The sequence below is a fragment of the Saccoglossus kowalevskii genome, chromosome 7 (genome assembly GCF_978046115.1).
Source record: "Saccoglossus kowalevskii chromosome 7, keSacKowa6.1, whole genome shotgun sequence".
NCBI lineage: Eukaryota > Metazoa > Hemichordata > Enteropneusta > Harrimaniidae > Saccoglossus > Saccoglossus kowalevskii.
Window position 1 is genome coordinate 32297356 of NC_140647.1, and position 18574 is coordinate 32315929.

Consider the following 18574-nt stretch of genomic DNA (forward strand, 5'->3'; position numbering starts at 1 on the left):
TTAATTCGTCGTAGATGACAACAGACAATGATTGGAGTTGATATGTAAATAGTAAATGTTACCAAACACATAAATTAAAATGCAAAATAAGCACACACCTAGTCAAACTATTCAAATATTAAGCTTTGACGTATCTCACCATGGTTGTCTCTGTGGCGCAATCGGTTAGCGCGTTCGGCTGTTAACCGAAAGGTTGGTGGTTCGAGCCCACCCAGGGACGCCAATATTTTTTTTTACTTTCTAAAGTTAAAGTAGTGTGAATAGGCTTGATAAGTTATCACCTTTTGTTCCAATGAACGAAATTCCCTATCATTTTAAATCCCGAGGCAGTGTGAATGTTTTCAGGTTATCACCTATGACAATGTTGCTATTCGCCATTGTGTAACACCCCGTCTGTCACTGTTAATCACGTGTTAATCTCTGGGATTTGTGATTGGCGGAGTTGAGTTCGATCACGGTTCGATTCGGACATAGCAATCTCACAACGCAGAATGATTTTGAATTGCGATATGGTCTGCAATTACACCGAAATATACGATATGTTGCTTGTCTGTACATGTATAACTTTTTAGTTTTTGTTATAAATTTATTGTAGCAGCGAACAACAGATTCAAATATCAAGATGTAATAAAACATTAGTATGAACCTTGACATCTTATTACCAATTACTATTTTTAAAATTCCATTAAATTATAAATAATAAATGACAGTTAAATTAAATATGCGAAGAATAATAAAATACATATTTAAAATAATCAAAACAACTGGGATATTATTCTAATCAGATACATACAGCTGAGGCTATGTCTGAAATACATTGGCCAAGTACACTCACTTATTATCCTACTTTTAGGATATTTATTAATAATGGCATTTTTAAAAATAACCCAGAAATTTGCATGCTTGTGGGTTTTTTACATAATTCATCATTATCTTTGATTTGGAAACAATTCGAATAAAGCCTAGAGTGGAATTGCCGGAAACCTCGGAAACATTGAAACCTCGGAAACAGAAAAAGTTGAAATTGGCAGTGACCAAAATTGAAAAAAAAATGAAAAAATAAGTTAAGGGTTAGTGGGGTTAGGGTTCCTCCAATGTCGTCCGTGATCATAATGCAATATACAATATACTCTTGGGGCGTCAAATGTCATAGAAAGTCAAAATGGCCGCTGACGATATTTCATCACCCGCTGATTGGCTGCCTGACTACATGACCTTTGATAAACTCAAGCGAGTATCCCCCGGGATTTTCTGAATTTCGTTTGTAGAAAAGTCTTGAATATTTTAATGATTTAAATGTTTTAAATTGATTGAATTTGAATTTGATCCTATATCTTTCCATGTTCCCGATGTTTCCGGCAATTCCAAAAGGGATATCTTGGGTCTGGGTTCAGTTAGAACGGTGAAAAAGGGTGGAATTTACCACGCTTTTCAGACTGTAGTTGTATTCACTAACATTATTGTATTATCTTTAATATGCACCTAGGGCAGAGGGGCGGTCGCCCCCTCAAAAAAATGTTCAAGCTGAAACTCTAGGGTGTCAGCAAAATTTGCCTCTAAAAATGCAGGAAATAGCGTTTCTATTTTTATAATTTTTTAGGAGGGAGCATGCCCCCCCCCATTAGGTCGGTGGTAGTAAGCAGATCTTGCCCCTCCATGCAAAATGTTGTACCGCCGCCTCTGTAACATGAACAAATACAGTGTTAAATGAATTAAACAGTTTTGCATTAGTGTCTTATATCCCGTAATAGCGATCATTACTGTATAAGTATGACATTAGAAATACACGATAATCTTGAAATAAAAGAACTATCACCATAATAAATTATATTTTAGTGTGTGCATGCAGTATCGCTGTTGAGAACTGAGATTGATTATGATTTATCGTCAACCAAAATGTTGTTTTTGCAGCAAACAGTATTGTTTCGTTTGATGAAAAATTAAAAAAAAAACACCAATACGCATGTTAACAATAAGCGCATGCGCATTTAGCGAATGTTATGTTTTATCGATAGATTGCCGTTTTATGGTTATGGAACAGCGTGTTTAAATATATCCTATTTCAACTAACTTTTTCACCAACACAAGAAATCAAACAACGTTATTAAAAAGTAAATGCGTTCATGTATCTTTAATTCCATGTGGATTTTTGTCCGAATAGAAGAAAACGGTTTTTGCGGTTCAAAACGGTCTAGATTTCAAAACTTGTAAGGAGGTGCATGCTTGGACCTCCTAGTAAGGTCGAGCCTTCGGCGCGAGGTTGGTGAGCAGACCCCCCCCCCATGCAAAATTTCGTGCCGCCACCTCTGTGTAACAAACCGAGAAAGATAATTGCATGCATGGTTTGCTGCGAAAAATCGTTTCGTGTGGTATCGCTATGTTTTTAAAGCATGTGTCAATATAATAATTCTTTGCGACTGAGTATGAAATTACAGTTACAAATATTTGATATGATACAATTCTTCATCAATCAACATATTTACCAGGTCTATATTATAGATTCGTAACATTACATTTCAATACAACAATAACTTTACGGTTGCATGTAATTTTCGAACACAACTACTAAACTCACGAAAAAGATCAAAATGTGAATTATTATGGGTTGCGTAATACCTTTAATCATGTAAATGTCCTAGAATACATTTTACCGGTGATCCCAAGAAAATCCGAAATGATCCTTTTGTGGTAATCAGTCCGAAATCCAAAAACATTCAAATGTGCAATACAATGCGGTACTGAAACTTAGTTGATATAACAAATAGAGAAAAATTGTTGCATCGCTCAAACACCCAGACGGAATTGTCCCGTTTATTCTATTTCAAAAAACACTTTCAATGTCGAATCCCCCCCCGGGGGGGGGGGCATTTGATACATAGCTGGGTAAGGAGGTGCCCCTGAGTGATCAAAAGTGTGACCATTTTTATACCTGGATAGTGGCAAAATCTATACCAATATTTATACCAAAGTACCATTTCATCACCGTTTATTCCAAATAAAACGGTTACCGTATTTGCTCTATATTTCACTGAGGAATGTGCGCCCTCTTCTATTCCGTGTTAAATCTCCGTTTAAATGTTGATTGCCTTGTTTAGTTTGCAGGTTGAGGTATATATAGATCTGAGGCCGGGATCTGAGGTGGGGATATTTGCTCATGTACGGACCCGTAAATATACCAAATAGAAAAAATATTACCGATATTTATACCTATCTTGACCAGAAATAAGACCGATACATAAGGAGACCCATTTAAGGGCAACTCCCCATGAGACAAGTCATATGTACCCCCCCCCCCCCCGTCGAATCAAACGTACTTTTATTTTGTCTAAAGGTCGCTGTATCTTTGCTTCAGACAAGTACACAATCTGTTAAATGTCACTCACATTGAAGTGCTTTATGTATATGTGTCGCCAAAAGGGGTTAAAAATTCACCACTTCTGTCTGAAAAGGGGTACGTTATTTTGCCGTCTGTCTGAAAGGGGGTATCCTTTTTTCATTATTTCTGTCTGAAAAGGAGTTCACATTTTCCAAAGACTGTCTCTAGTGCTTGAGTGATCCAACAATCAGGAGAATTCAAGTCCACCTGCTTTTCCCTTTGTACCGTTTAAGCTTACTGTCTGGAAAAAGGTGTCAAATATCCACAGTTTGTCTGAAAAGGGGGAGGCAATTTGAGTTTATTTCTGTCTGATGAGGGGTAGGGGTTTCAAACAACCAGATACACACCCCTATTAGTATTTTTCGCAAGTACCCCCCCCCCCCTCGTGGGCTATCATCCCACACCCCCGATTGTGCATTCGACTGAAGCTAAGCACATCGATCTCTGTATAAAACAAAACACGTTCGGGATAAGATACTAGTAATCAGGCACAGGCAATACTATGATCCAATGAGCGCCAACACATCTAAAAAAAGTCCATCACCAATGGGTCATACCTTTACAGCAATATCTCACTATATCCTGTCTGTATTGAGATACACATTCGTCAGCTCATTCGTAATGCGCAAGCCTTAAGTACAAACCCAGACTTTTTAAATAGACATTGCCTTCTTTCGTCCACACATCCAAACCAAGGATTCTTTAGAAAACGACTAGCCTTAACATTCAAAAGTTTTTTTTTTGGCAGATACAATTAGCCTATTGCTAAAGACAGTAACACTCAGGCTGAGACAGTTGGCATCAATATCACCTGACTGATGCGGGAGGGTCTTCACCTGCACACGCGCGGGTCCCAAGCGACGATAACAACACGCTAAAATGCAAAGGCTCGTGGGTAGACACTTGTTTGTAAACAATGACACGCTGTGGCCATCTGACGCATGCGCAGGTGACGACTTCCCCCGCTTTAAGTTATGATACATGGCGGGCGCCACATTTGGGGAAGGAGGTGCTCACTCTTATCGAAACACCTGACATCACTTCCTGTATACCGTGAAAATCCATATTTTTTTACTGATTCGACCATGTTGTGCAGTGTTATATGTCAGTTGTTTTGCCGATTGTTACCAGTCGTTGGTTTTGTGTTTTTGAACTTTCTTATACAACTTTTGTACAAAAATCGATGGTTGGGCATGTTATTCACCACTTTGCTACGTCAGAACATTGACATTTGAATGCGGGAAAATTGTTTGTAAAGTTCAGTTGAGGAGATGAAAACGTTTTGTGCAAATTTTAAAAAAATCCGCTATTTTTAAAATTCCAAAACGTCTTTGAGAAGTCAAGAATGTTGTCTGCAAAGGTGAAAAACTTGCTTTGAAATTCGGAGAAGGGGTATTAAAAGTTCAGATAATGAATATAGAAAACAATAAAGTCGTCTGCAAAGTTAGTAAGACTGGTCAGTAAGGCGGGAAAATGGGTTCAAAACTTTGGAAAGTCTACAAAGTATGTAATCTTACGTTAGAAAGATTTTGAAAATTACTAAATTTCGTTTAAAATATTTAGAATGTCGTCTACAAATTTGAAAAAAAGATGATTTGAACGGCAGTATATTTTTTTCAGAATAGTTCAGAATATAAATTAATAAGACAGAATAGTTGTCTATTGAAAACATTGTATTAGAAGGCAGGAATTTGTTGAATGCAGGCAGAGGGATGAAAAAATCATCCGCGAAGTTCAAAAAGTTGCTTTAGAAGGCGAGATAGATAGCAACGTCGTGTATTAGATGTAAAATGCAAAACGTATATAGAGAAGCCAAGAAAGTCTACTGCAGACTTAGAAACGTTATTTTGAGAAAGTCTGGAGAGTTTTCTGAAGACTTCGGGAATTTCAAAGTAAGTTATTAAGTCATCGTCTCAGAAAATCGCTCAAAACGTTTGGTAAGTAAAATGGGAGAAGGAAAATCTGTCCATAAAGTCGTAAATATGATTTAGATAGTGTAAAAATAGTTAGAGTCACAAAAGTCGTGAGTTGGAAAAAATCCATTAGATGGCGGAAAAGACAGAAATGAAGACAAGAGTTGACAAGAAGGTCGTCTACATTGTTGGAAATGTTGCTTTGGAAAACGAGAAAAATGAAGCTTTGCAAGTAAAACTTAAGCATTAATGTAAGATTATATTAGAATGTGTTTTGAAAAGTCATTTGAGAGATGAGACAAGCAATCTGATGGTCGAATTAACTCCGCTGTCTTACAAGAACTTTATGGTAGCAAATTTAAATACTAGTAGTGTTCAAGATAATGTTGAATACATGTATAGCATTTCAAAAATATTTAGAAGAGAATTTAGGATATAGTCACAAAATAAACAAGTCATTGAAAAAGTCCCCGCTGAATTTTTGAAAGTTCTCTTCGTGCTCGTCATATTAAAGTGGAGGGGTTGTCGCGAGCTAGTCCTTGAAACTTGAGTCCCAAGTGGCGTATACAACGTATTGTTTATTTACATCAACACGTGTTGCGTGACGACCCCTCCGGTTTAAGCAAAGACATTGGTTTAAGACATAGCAATGAAAAACATAGATCACGAGTGAAGGCATGTCCAAGTTATCACATTTTAAACAAATAAGATGGCCGCCAGTCGGCCATATTTGACATGTATATGTATCCATTTATGACATACTAAATATCAATGAAAATGATACATGGGTGACAGAGATATAATAATATGGCCAAAAATAAAAACAGCCCTTATTCGGGCATCTTCGATCTGATTATGAAACAAAGTGACATGATGTATGTGTCAAATACGAATGAAAATGGTACATAAATCTTGGAAATATAGTAGTAACGCCAACAATTCAGATGGCTGTCAATCAAATTTGAAACAAATCATCATGGACATGTATCCTAACATGTATAAAGTATGTGCCAAATTTGAATAAAAACTGAAAAAGCATGTCCAAGATACCACATTTGAAAAAACAAACAAGATGCCTGCCAGTCGGCCATTTTGAATCAAAACGATAAACCACTGCATGTGCATATGTCCCACATAAAGTACTAGGCACATGCAAAGAATGAACAGAACCGGTCCAAAAGATTCTGAAATATGACACCGGATGGATGGACGCACGACCGGACGCACAGATGGATGGATGCACGGACGGTCGGAGGACATGTATCCTAACATGTATAATCTATGTACCAAATTTGAATGAAAACTGATAAAGCATGTCCAAAATACGACATTTTTAAAAAACAAGATGGCTGCCATTCGGCCATTTTGAATCGAATCGCTAAACCACTGCATGTGCATATGTCCTACATAAAGTACTAGGCACTACCTACATACCAAGTATCAAAGACATTGACCTGATAGTTTTCATGAAGAAGTCGAAAATGCAATTGTTGATGGACGACGACGGACAATCATCTTTATGAACAGCTTCGCTCTGTCATCTGCATCAACTTTTGTGCCACGTCCCAATAAGATAGTACAATTGGTAAGGCCAAAAAAAAAAAATTTGTTTCTGTACATAGAAATTGTAGTAATATATAAAATTATTAAAAAAATTTAGACAAGCCTTTCAAACCAGAAATCTCTCAGCCGATATAGTGATGCATAATATGAAATTGATTTGGTTTGCAGAATTGAAGTGAAAAGAAAACTCTAGAAATAGGCACACATTTAAGTATATATATATAAATATTATCAATCGCCCTATATAATGTTAGTTTCATTGAGATCTGATGTGTAATTCTCAAGACAACAAAAAATGATTAATTTATGTTAATCAGATAAATATATGCTTGAATTTCTATCCCAATTAATCACGTCTGCAGATTACCCCAGAGCAACCAAGTTTAATTATAATTTGACATGTGGATCTCGAAACATCACATTAACAGTGCATCCACAATGCAAAGCTACTTACAAAATTGAGCCTGATTGGCTACCCAAACCTAACAGTCAGAGAACAGCTTGTTTGCGTAAACATGTTTGCATAAAATTTATGTATGATAAATGTATGCCACACTGGTATTTTTTAAAACGTATGAATATTCATGAAAGCTGATGAAATTCTTAGTTTTGATTTTAAACTGAATTATGGGCGTTGAAGTAGAGTTTCAATAAAGATCATTTTTTTCAGTTTCTACCATTAAGTTTCTAGATGCTTTGCACATCCTTTCAGCACAAATGTAATTATTCATAGAATGCCTCATGACAATAAAGAGTTAGTGTGTAATTTTCTGATAGATAAATATTTGTGGACATGTATATGGCACCACCACAACATTATTAATTTGTATCTGACCATTTTCACCTAAGCAGAACTTGTGCAGTGCTGAAAACCATAATTACTTGGTTACCAGAACCAGCGTACGGATTTTAAAGCTCTACTGGAATCAAAATGGAATCCCAAAAGTTGGAAAAAACTTGGTCACTGTCTGAGAGAAATCTTCAGAGAATGCAGTCTGTCTGAACCATTTGAAGGCACAAACTGTTGTGGTACATGATTTTTTTTTATTTCTATATTTATTCCATTTACAAAATGTGAATTTGCTTTTACTAAATTACCAATTACATAATTATAGTAAGATGTTTCTTTTTAAGATCACTATCAATGTAGGATTAAGAATAACTAGTCAAGCCACAAACAAATCTGCACATTAGTAACGCGTTATATCACACCGATCAGAACCAGAAACAGTAATTTACAAAACTACGTGCCAGGGGTAAAAAGATTTTCAACTTTATTTAAATTGATGATGCCACAAAAAATAACTGGTTGACAAAAACACAATATTGTACGGAAAACACAAATGTACAGAATGACTGAAATTACATCACATTTTGCCTATTAAAAATCCCCTCTGGTAACAATCTCTGCCCTATAACAATCAGGTCAACCATGATGATAAAAATATCATGTAAACGAGGCACATGTATAATGTTTGCTAACGCATAGTCTATAGTTAGTGATCGTTAATCAGAATCGTATACAATGATTCAAATATTAAAACTGTAAATCTATCTGCTACACCACCTTATATGTATAGGTTCATCTCCTGATCACCTTTTATTTCTACAAATGGTATAACCCATACAGTGATTATTCCAAATGACGAGTAAATAAAGGTTATACTGAGCTATGCCCCCCCCTCTCATTCAACTATAATTTTTTTGTCTACAAAATACCATTCTCACAGTTTATTATTATTCTATCTGGGCCACTATTTGTTTGAGACATTTTTTTTTAGAATATAACCACAAGAGAATTTGTTGTTGCTAGTTTATAAAATAACTGCAGAATGCTGGCTTATATATTTTAAAGTTGACCAATAAATAAAATGGCCAAGTTGAAGGAGAATGACCCAGACACAATTGATGTGAAGCATGTAATACATTTCTGACGTTGATAACAAAACACGATATGATACATTGTAATTTGTAATTCTAGTGTGAACCCCCCGTTTGTTCTTGGTAAACTTCAATCACGTCATCAGTTTCCATTTCAAGCTGAAAAACAAAGTCAAATTTCATTAATAATCATAGAAATAATTTATTTTTAACAGAATACTTATATGCATGCTGTATGTGAATCGATCTGTCACTATCGCCAAATGATTAAAACAAATATTTAACTATTTTAAATACTCTGCTACTCGTTATGAGAGATTACAGAAGCTGGATCGCATTTTGGACGATAATGAGTTCACAAGTTTGAAAGAGCCCAGCTCAGTTTGCTGGCTATCACTGAGTAAAGCCATTTAGGGGATTGAGATATAGTTTGGCGAAGACGGACGTAACAACCCCACTGCTGATGGTTTATTAAAACAGATTGCGAAAAACAGTTTTGTGGCCAATAAGAACATGCTACTTTGCAAGCAGAGCAAATATACAAGGCTACAAAACTGAGACGGGAATTTATTCAACAGTTACGATCATAGTTTGAAGATGCATTTCTGTCTGAAGAAATTAATACAATCAATGCTTTGGATGTACTTCTCAACCAGACAGGTTTTCCTGATAATGACGGGGAACTCTGGGATTACAGAAACTATGCCTTAGAACATATTAATGTTTTGACAACAGATGTTAACAGAGTGCAACAGATGTTAACAGAGTGCAACAGATGTTAACAGAGTGCAACAGATGATCGAACCAGACCTTCTGAGATTCAAATTTACGGCTTATAAACAGGGAATGACAAATCATGGTTGACTAAATTTTACGCAAACTTGTCGTGTTTTCATAACAGAATATGAAGATTTGTTCCCGCAATTTACCACTCCAGCAGGTATAGCGCTTGTCATACCAGTGACAACCGAGCAATGTGAGCGTGGGTTCAGCACACAGAATCGTATTTCTACCGCTAGAAGAAGAAGCAGACTTACTTCTGACCATAGCGATAATTTGATGATTCTGTCCATGGAAGGATGTGACATTGAACAATTTAATTATGCAAGAGCTATTGATATATTTAAAAGCAGTGACAGACGTAAAGGTTAATTAAAACTCGCACATTATTTACCGGGATGCATTTTTGTTGTTGTATGCAATCAGGGACATGTTTTTTTTAGAAACCTAACGTGATCTCTGGAATAATCAAATATTCTCGGGAACACAGCTGTGTCACAGAATGCTATATGTTGCTAAGACGTGCAAGCACTGTACAATGCATTTCAATGGACTCTGTGAGAGCTGCTGTGGTTGAGATGAAAACAGCAAAAATCTCAACTTTGAGATAATCTTGAGCAACTCAATTTATATATGTTGTACATGTAGGAGTAAGTTTTGTTACTCTGTTCTGGAGAGTCAACAACTAGCCCAAAGTTTTTTGAGAATCCCGGGTTTTGTTTTCGCCAGGGATGGTTGCCAGGCACTTGTAAACAGAATTGATTCATATATTGAGAAAAAAAACCTTACCTCTTTTGGTGTCATATCATCGTTTATCCTCTGTCCGTCAAAAAGAAATCGAAGTGAATTCATAGGAACACCCTAGAGGGAGAAAACACAACAAAAAGTTTCAGAAAAATCAACACATATACATAAAAGATGAAATGCATGTACAGTACAGAACTATTACGTACCAGTCTTTGGCAGTATGACTCTTTTAATTTCCTCATCTGGGTTGTCATTTTTACTTTGAAATGAATCTCGCTGTTATCCTATAAATAAACAATTTGTGACATTAGTAAAATCAAAGAAAGATTAGAAAGAACTCCCGTGTGCTGAGAGTATTGGAGACACATTAAAAATTAATTCAAAATTACTTTAACTTGAGATGCTGATGGAAACGCAGAAAATTAATTATGCAAATAAGGTAACGAACAGATTTAAGTGTAAAACTAATAAGGTCTGCACAATGTACCAAGTTTCATTGAAATGTGATTAGAACCAAAAAAATATTAATTATTATGCTAATTAGAGAATTAATATGAACAGATTTTAACCCAAAATTAATCAGGCTGTCTATTGTCCTAGACCATTTATGTACCAAGTTTTATTCAAATGTGATGATCAATACTTGAGATATACAGTATTAATTAATTATGTTAATTATGTGATTAAGAAGCATAAATATTTACCAAAAACTAATATGGTGTATAGTCCTAGGTTCATTGAAATGTGACAGGTACTCTTGAAAAGTTTCGTTGAAATCCAATGAGTGGTTTTTAGACATCAGTGCAACAGCCATAGAACAGCAAAAAATTAACTAATTATGCAAATTAGGTAATTAATAGGCACAATTATTTATGCCAAAATTAATCAGGTCTCTGCATAGTCCTAGAATATCTATGTCGCAAGTCTCATTGAAATGTGATGATTAATACTTGAGATATCAGGTGAAAAGCTGAAAATTAACTAATTATGCTAATAAGGTGATTAATATGCACAAATATTTACCCAAAACTAATTAGGTCTCTGCACAGTCCTCAAGTAACTATGTACCAAGTTTCATTGAAACGTAATCATTATTACTCGAAATATCAAAACCTGAAAATTAATTAATTATGCAAATTAGGTAATTAATATGTACTGATATTACCCTAAAAACTATCAGGTCTGTGCAGTGTCATATGACATTTATGTACCAAGTTTTATTGAAATGTTATGATTAGTACTTGAGATATCAGTGGAAAAGCCAAAAATTGATTAAACATTATGTAAATTAGGTAATTAATAATATTAACAGATTTTTACCCAAAACTAATCAAATCTGCGCATTAGTTCAGAGCATCCATGTGCCAAGTTTCATCAAAATCCAATGAGTGGTTCTTCAAATATCAGTGGACCAGTCATGGAACAGCTTGAAATCAGTTAATTATCATTCAAATTAGGTAATTAATATTCATAGATTTTTACCCAAAACTAATCAAATCTGCGCACTAGTTCAGAGCATCCATGTGCCAAGTTTCATCAAAATCCAATGAGTGGTTCTTCAGATATCTGTGGAACAGTCTTGGAACAGCTAAAAATCAGCTAATTATCATGCGAATTAGGTAATTAATATTCATAGATTTTTACCAAAACCTAATCAGCTCTGCGCATTATCCCAGAGCATCTATGTACCAAGTTTCACCAAAATTTGATTAGTGGTTCTTGAGATAACGGTGGAACAAAACAAGCAGCCTGTCGGCTGAGATAGCTCCGCTGTTAGCAATGCACATTTCAATTAAAGAACTGAAGATATCATTAGAAAATGAACAATATGTATAGTATCAAAGCAAAGGACCTTGCTGTTTTCAACAAGAATTCAAAAATATCACTTTTCACCAAAAATGACAAAAATAATCATCAAAATTAAGTAATTGAAGATATCACCACGAAATTAACAAGGTCCACATGTAATACCTATATATGTAATATAAAAGCAATCAGACTTGCGGTTTTTAACAAGAAGTCGAAAATCTCACTTTTTACCAAAAATGACAAAAATATTCACCAAAATTAAAGATATCATTACAAAATGAACAAATCTGAGAGAGGTCCACATGTAGTACCTATGTATGTAATATCAAAGCAATTGGACTTGCGGTTTTTAACAAGAAGTCGAAAATATAACTTTTTACCAAAAATGACAAAAATATTCACCAAAATTAAAGATATCATTACAAAATGAACAAATCTGAGAGAGGTCCACATGTAGTTCCTATGTATGTAATATAAAAGCAATTGGACTTGCGGTTTTCAACAAGAAGTTGAAAATATCACTTTTTACCAAAAATGACAAAAATATTCACCAAAATTAGAGAATTAAAGATATCATTACAAAATGAACAAATCTGAGACAGGTCCACTTGTAGTACCTATGTATGTAATATCAAAGCAATTGGACTTGCGGTTTTTAACAAGAAGTCGAAAATATAACTTTTTACTAAAAATGACAAAAATATTCACCAAAATTAGAGAATTAAAGATATCATTACAAAATGAACAAATCTGAGAGAGGTCTACCCAAGGTACATATACACCAAGTATCAAAGCATTCAGGCTTGTAGTTTTCAAGAAGAAGTCAAAAAAGTAAAACATTGACACGGACGACGGCGAACGACGCCGGACAATCACTCATATGATAAGCTCCGCTCGACAAAGTCGACAGCGGAGCTAAAAAGTGACATACATACATACATACATACAGACAGGGTAACTGCAAAGACTCCCTTTTGTGCTTCGCACACGGGAGTCAAAAAATGTATTCTCAACTGCCCTATATTAGCAGGTGATTCCCATTCATCAGTTGTGGTGGGGGCGACAAATGCACAATCCATTCAAATTGGAAATACCAAACTTGGGTCTTTCTCCGTTATGGTATAAAACACTGTGGTTCAATGCCAATGTGTGGCGTTCTCACAACAGGTTTTATGGAGGCAGACCACCTCTATATTTTATTTTTCAAGGGTCCAAGAAGGTATAATGTTATGAACTAAATGCAAGCATAGACCTTAGAAAGAGAGGGACAGGCAACTACAGTATTTTTTTGTGTTTTAATCTGGGTTATAATCCTCCAAATAATCTCGCAATCCTATTAATGAATAAACAACCATCTGTTTATTTGCACTGTCGGCAGCACTCATGAAATCGCGTGAAATGCGCAAGTTTCCCTGCGTGACTAACAAAGCGACAGCCATGAATATGCTAATTGTATGTTAATGAGTTTTCCACTTAGTATCACACGTTTTATTTTTGAGAAATCGGGCGAAAATACAGCGATCTAAAACAAACCGGGTCAGCCATTTCCGATGTAAGGTGCTGACTTTCACGGTTTCAAACAGTTTAGAAAATTCGTAATTTCGACTTTTGTACAGCAAGTCATCAAATTAAAATACCATAAGTACTTTGAAAATGGCACGACTCAAGTAAAAAACGCAATAATTTAAACAACAGATGTTTTATTTTTGAGAAATGGGGCGAAAATAAAGTGATCTAAATCTAATCTTGACAAGTGCTGGCTATTCAGACAGTTCGGAAATTTCAGAATTATGACTTTAAAATATAGACTAGCAAAACTAAAATATGAGAGTATCCTTAAAAATAGTATGATTTAAGTGAAAAATATGATAATGCAAACAACAAATGTTTTTATTTTTCCCGAAAACGGGCGAAAATGTGGCAGTCGCAGGATAAGTAACTGTATTAGTCAACCATTTGTCACCGCACATAAAATCAGCCAAGTAGCTATACTGATGAAAAAAACGAATTATAACTCTACATATATTAAGTGTCATTTAATAACCAGCACAAAAAATGGATCTTATATTGAAATTAAAAATTCAAGGTAATGAGCACAAGCACTGAAAAACGTGTTGCAAACTGCACGGTCGATTGATTGTGAGTGACGTCATACGGCTTCCTTAACTTCAGCATTTGTTTATAACTGTAGTAACCCACGTTGCACGCCGGATGTCGTGAAATCCTTTGTTTTATAACCCAGTTCTAAGGTCTATGATGCAAGACAGTGGCACAAATGTAAAACCAATATTTACAATGAACAGCAACATTTACAATGAACTGGACATCTTGAAAAACAAAACAATGGCTAGATGTGTGAAGTGATTGACAGTACCAGTATTGTGATAATCATGTATTGTGGTTGTTGAAACATAGACTTATTTTCTAAGGTATATGGTTGAAACATCTTTCATCATCTCAGCTAAGAAATAAACTAGGGATATAATGTGCAGAAGATACAGCTGAATCCATTCTGTCTTTCTGATTATTTGTGAAAAGTTTATCAATGCAACACACGTTGTGGTTATCTATTTGAATTCACTGGTGACAGAAATTATTTAAATACAGAAAATAAATTTGAAATGAAGTCACATTGGAAGGATTGTAAATCAGATGAAGGTTTCATTCAACTGCAAATGAGGTGTCAAATAAAAATGAGACAAACTCGGACCTCTTGAAATACTTTGTTCATAGAGAAAGTACTTTAGTACCAAAGAACGCCTTCACGGCAACATAACGCACATTGTGACCTGTGTCCATGCAAGCTGTGTGACAGAGGATACTGATAAAGGTAACCAAGATGGCAGCCAAAGTGCATGATTTTCGTTGGCGTTTACAAACAACGCCTCATTGCCAATTTTGATGTAATTTCCAGGATAATTGCTTTATTTTTTATTTGTTGGTACGGCATATGTACTACCGTAATCACCTGCGAGAGGTTACTTGAAGAAGGAAATTGAAGGCATGATTACGGCCTGACTGCAATTATGCGGTAAATGTAAATTACGTAAACAATGAACGCACTGTAGGCCGAACGCGAAATTACCCATTTTGTCACAGCCATTTCGTGTTCACCTCTCGTTTTGCGCAATTGACAATTATTTTTCAAGATTTTTTATCAGAATCACAACAGACTACAAGGAATTCAACTGTTAATACAACGAACAAAAAATAGTTTTTTTTCTTTTTTATTATAAGTATCCAAAAAGATTCCCTAGGTGTATGTCTGGATATGACCTCAATCTCATTATTGTATCAAAATTGGGGGTGGGCATTTGCCTGGGCATGGGCTTTTACCCAGATAGATACGGTACAAGTTTTTAGCCTGTTTTTTTTTCAGCAATTAAAAATAGTTAAATTTAAAGGGTTTGGAGAAAAAGTAAAAAGTCGCTCGTGAATAAACTCTTCAATCACAGTTGTATTACAATGAGGAAAAATAAACTACATGCTGGTTGTCTGTTTATAACAGGGCTTTCTGTATTTACTGTAGAATCAGCTGGTTGACAACTTGACCGAAAAATTCTGCCCATTTATGGCTATATATAAAGCAAGTCTTCGAAGAATTGAGACAGCAAGTTAGCAAACTTGCTCACTAATTTGCCAACTAAAGCAAATGACTTACAATTTGAATGTAATCGCTCATTCTGTCACTATCAAATGCTAGCAATCTCTTTAAAAACAAGCAGCCTGACGGCTGAGATAGCTCCGCTGTTAGCAATGCACATTTCAATGAAAGAACAGAAGATATCATTAGAAAATGAACAATATGTATAGTATCAAAGCAATGGGACTTGCTGTTTTCAACAAGAATTTAAAAATATCACTTTCCACCAAAAATGACAAAAACTTTCATCAAAATTACATAATTGAAGATATCACCACAAAATTATCAAATCTGAAAGTCGTCCACATGTAGGACCTATATATGTAATATAAAAACAATCAGACTTGCGATTTTCAACAAGAAGTCGAAAATATCACTTTTTACCAAAAATGACAAAAATATTCATCAAAATTAGAGAATTGAAGATATCATCATGAAATGAACAAATCTCAGAGTGGTCCACATGTAGTACCTATATATGTAATATCAAAGCAATTGGACTTGTAGTTTTTAATAAGAAGTCGAAAATATCACTTTTTACCAAAAATGACAAAAATATTCACCAAAATTAGAGAATTTAAGATATCATTACAAAATGAACAAATCTGAGAGAGGTCCACATGTAGTACCTATATATGTAATATCAAAGCAATCAGACTTTTGGTTTTTAACAAGAAGTCGAAAATATCACTTTTTACCAAAAATGACAAAAATATTCACCAAAATTAGAGAATTGAAGATATCATTAGAAAATGAACAAATCTGAGAGAGGTCCACATGTAGTACCTATATGTATAATATCAAAGAAATTGGACTTGCAGTTTTCAACAAGAAGTCGAAAATATCACTTTTTACCAAAAATGACAAAAATATTCACCAAAATTAGAGAATTGAATATATCATTATGAAATGAACAAATCTGAGAGAGTTCCACATGTAGTACCTATATATGTAATATCAAAGCAATTGGACTTGCGGTTTTCAACAAGAAGTCGAAAATATCACTTTTTACCAAAAATGATAAAAATATTCACCAAAATTAGAGAATTAAACATATCATTACAAAATGAACAAATCTGAGAGAGGTCCACATGTAGTACCTATATATGTAATATCAAAGCAATTGCACTTGCGGTTTTTAACAAGAAGTCGAAAATATCACTTTTTACCAAAAATGACAAAAATATTGACCAAAATTAGAGAATTGAAGATATCATCATGAAATGAACATATCTGAGACAGGTCTACCCAAGGTACATATACACCAAGTATCAAAGCATTCAGGCTTGTAGTTTTCAAGAAGAAGTCGAAAAAGTAAAACATTGACACGGACGACGGACAATCACTCATATGATAAGCTCTGCTCGACAAAGTCGACAGCGGAGCTAAAAAGTAAAACATTGACACGGACGACGACGGACACCAACGGACAATCACTCATATGATAAGCTCCGCTCGACAAAGTCGACAGCGGAGCTAAAAAACAGTATGAGGATTTACAAGACGGAAAAGTATGCAACTGTTTGCAATGGTCAAATCTGCTTGGTCAAAACCATCGTGGTCAACAAATTAGTAAACATGTCTTTGAACTCGCTGTCTCAAAGACTTGCTGCGGCATTCATGACTTTTACACAGATGACTCGCAAGACAATGACAACAGGAAATAACAGGGTTTCAGAAAAAATCCTCGCCACAGAGAATAATCACCAAAGGTGTTAACATATTCATGCACACTGTATTATTTAAACAATCTGGAGACGTCTCCATGGAGTTAGTGATACTCTGCGTATCCTTATGAATTGCAGGAGAGAATACTTTTTTTCACAGTTTTAGTAATTTTGACAAGGTGCAGCAACTATCTATTTTAACATTTTCCTGTATTTCAAAAATGGTATGCTAAGTCAAGTCTTTGTATGAGATAATAGACAAAGAATTTATCTGTGAATGTTATACGTTTCTCACTATCAAAACAACTACATTGATTAGTTTCAACTAAAGGACATATTTTCAGATGAAACTGAAAATCATAAAATCAATACGTTTTATGTTAATGGGGTTGGATCGCATACACTGGAGTTTATGTTGGTATTTGATATTTATGCGACATTGCATCGATAATACCACGAATAAACAGCAGGAATTCAACTGTGACATTGTATATACACACTTCCCATGAATGAATGATGCTTTTGGACAGACCAAAGAACACCCTGGGCCCCCTTGCGTGATAGCAGTCTACAGTATAACAATTAACGAAGAGCCGATTACATCTGGAAAACATATTATTATCGACATGCAGGATCAATAGTAAGCGTATTACACTTTTGCACTACAGCACACTCATAACCTTCTCTGCGTAGATCGCATTTCCAGGAAGAAAGCCCCCTCATTAAGTATAATGTTCTAATGGCGTGGTGATCGAACCACATGTCAGAGAGAAAGACTGAAGCCAGTGACTAACTACTCGACGGAACTCCTCGGCAGTCTGAAATTGCCTTCGACGCCTGAACGGCATGGAAAATATCTTGAAATACTCTTAGTTAAAGCAAGCAAACACGTTTCATTGTTACCTGGCCCATGACTTTCAACTTGATGTATTCACTAGTCGATGTTGAACCGCCACCGCTACCGCTTTCAGCACTTCCTTCGGCTTTTTGTTCCTAAAAAAACATAAGTTGAAAATGCAAATTAAGATGGAACACTCCATACCAATATTCTACGTCTCGATTAGTAACAAAACTCTAATATTTAAGATTTTAGAGCGCTTTCTTTCGAATTTCTGGTTTCACCTGGTCAGACATGTTGTTTTCTGTGTTGCACACTGGATTGAGAGAGAACAAGATGGCGGCAAAACACCGGAAG

The 18574-nt window shown here is 35.2% G+C and overlaps 1 protein-coding gene and 1 non-coding gene across 2 annotated transcripts; one reads left to right on the forward strand and one right to left on the reverse strand.

Moving 5' to 3' along the window:
- Nucleotides 1-146: 146 nt before the first annotated feature.
- TRNAN-GUU (transfer RNA asparagine (anticodon GUU)) lies at nucleotides 147-220 on the forward strand. Its single transcript has one exon. It is a non-coding gene; the product is annotated as a tRNA-Asn (tRNA).
- An 8431-nt stretch (nucleotides 221-8651) lies between these two features.
- LOC100377638 (small ubiquitin-related modifier 1-like) lies at nucleotides 8652-18574 on the reverse strand. The gene is made up of 5 exons (XM_006821376.2): nucleotides 18502-18574; nucleotides 18283-18372; nucleotides 10467-10544; nucleotides 10303-10374; nucleotides 8652-8892 (listed from the first exon to the last, which is right to left on the reverse strand). The coding sequence occupies exons 1-5, from the start codon at nucleotides 18511-18513 to the stop codon at nucleotides 8830-8832; spliced, it is 315 nt and encodes a 104-aa protein (XP_006821439.1). The 5' UTR covers nucleotides 18514-18574; the 3' UTR covers nucleotides 8652-8829.